The 1388-nt window shown below is 45.7% G+C and overlaps 1 protein-coding gene across 1 annotated transcript; it reads left to right on the top strand.

The window, feature by feature from the left end:
* Positions 1-330: 330 nt before the first annotated feature.
* LOC145040934 (uncharacterized) lies at positions 331-1163 on the top strand. Its single transcript, XM_078988818.1, has 2 exons — positions 331-483; positions 591-1163. Exons 1-2 carry the CDS (start codon positions 331-333, stop codon positions 1161-1163), a joined length of 726 nt encoding a protein of 241 aa, XP_078844944.1.
* The last annotated feature ends 225 nt before the right edge of the window (positions 1164-1388 follow it).

The following is a 1388-nucleotide window of genomic DNA, read 5'->3' as shown; positions in this document are numbered from 1 at the left end:
CTCATTGATCACCAGGCCATCCATAACACTGTGACAATCGCTTTCGATCAAGCAAGAGGAGGGAACAACAAGAGGAAGTTCTGGAATAATAAAAAGAAGCAACCGACACAGGACCCCGTCAAGAAGCAACAAACTCTTACCATCCATGTTGCCACCACTCCTTCCACTGCGGCACCACTGAGGCAATATGTTGGAACCCTTCTCAAGTGCAGCAAGTGCAACTTTCACCACAACGGTCCTTGTCGAGAAATGCACTGCAACAACTGTAACAAAAGGGGCATACCGCCCGGTTCTGCAGGGCGTCTGCTCAACAAGCCAACCCGTTCGCAAATGCCGGAGCAAGCCGATCCTGTTACGACTGCGGGGAAACCAGGCAACTACAAGAAGGACTACCCAAAAGCTAAAAATGCAAATATCGGTGGTGTTGGAAGGATGCTGGACTTAGGGCAGGGGAGGCAAGGGAAGATCCCACGGTGGTTACTGGTACGTTTCTCCTCAATAACTCATATACATGCATATTATTCGATAGTGGAGCAGAGAGGGATTTTGTTAGCCACAAATTCAAACAATTGTTAAAACAAAATCCCCAGTCACTAAAAGATACATACGTCGTAGAAATGGCAAATGGAAAAACAGAAAGCACTAACAACATATACTCAACGTGTACCCTCACTCTAGACAATCACCCATTCAAAATCGATCTATTGACGGTTTCAATAAAAAGCTTTGACATCATCATCATCATGGATGGGTTAAGCTCAAATCGTGCTGACATTCTGTGTTACGAAAGGGTCGTTCGCCTTAATCTATCGGACGGTGAAACTCTCGTCATCTATGGCGACAAGCCTAGTGCAAACCTACAAAGCATCTCTTGCGCCAAAGCCCAAAAGTATCTCCGAAAGGAAAACCACGCCTTCTTAGCCCACGTAGTGGATAAGAAACAAGAGGTTAAGAACATCAAGGACATCCTGGAGGTCTATAATTTTCCTAACATATTCCCAGAAGACCTTCTTGGAGTTCCACCTGTACAACAAGTCGAATTCCGAATTCACCTAATTCATGGAGCTACCCCTGTAGCCAAAACGCCTTATCGCCTAGCGCCAACCAAGATGCAGGAACTACCCAATCAATTAAACGACCTGGTAAGCAAAGGATTCATCTGACCAATCTTCTCGCCTTGGGGAGCACCACTCCTGTTTGTGGAAAAGAAAGGTGGATCGTTCCGTATGTGCATCGATTATCGTGAGTTGAACAAACTTACCATCAAAAACCGATACCCACTACCCCGAATCGACGACTTGTTTGACCAACTCCAAGGAGCAACATACTTTTCAAAGATCGATCTGAGGTCGGGATACCATCAACTACGAGTCCAGGAGGAGGATATT

The sequence above is a fragment of the Lactuca saligna genome, chromosome 4, assembly GCF_052625555.1.
Source record: "Lactuca saligna cultivar CGN05327 chromosome 4, ASM5262555v1, whole genome shotgun sequence".
NCBI lineage: Eukaryota > Viridiplantae > Streptophyta > Magnoliopsida > Asterales > Asteraceae > Lactuca > Lactuca saligna.
Note: the sequence above shows the minus strand (reverse complement) of the source record. Positions and strands in the feature narration are given on the sequence as shown.

Excerpts from the sequence above, each read along its gene's own strand:
- LOC145040934 (XM_078988818.1), top strand. The coding sequence starts at position 331 with ATGCCGGAGCAAGCCGATCCTGTTACGACTGCGGGGAAACCAGGCAAC. Across the intron at positions 484-590 it reads AGATCCCACGGTGGTTACTG|TCACTAAAAGATACATACGT; the intron begins GTACGTTTCTCC and ends CAAAATCCCCAG.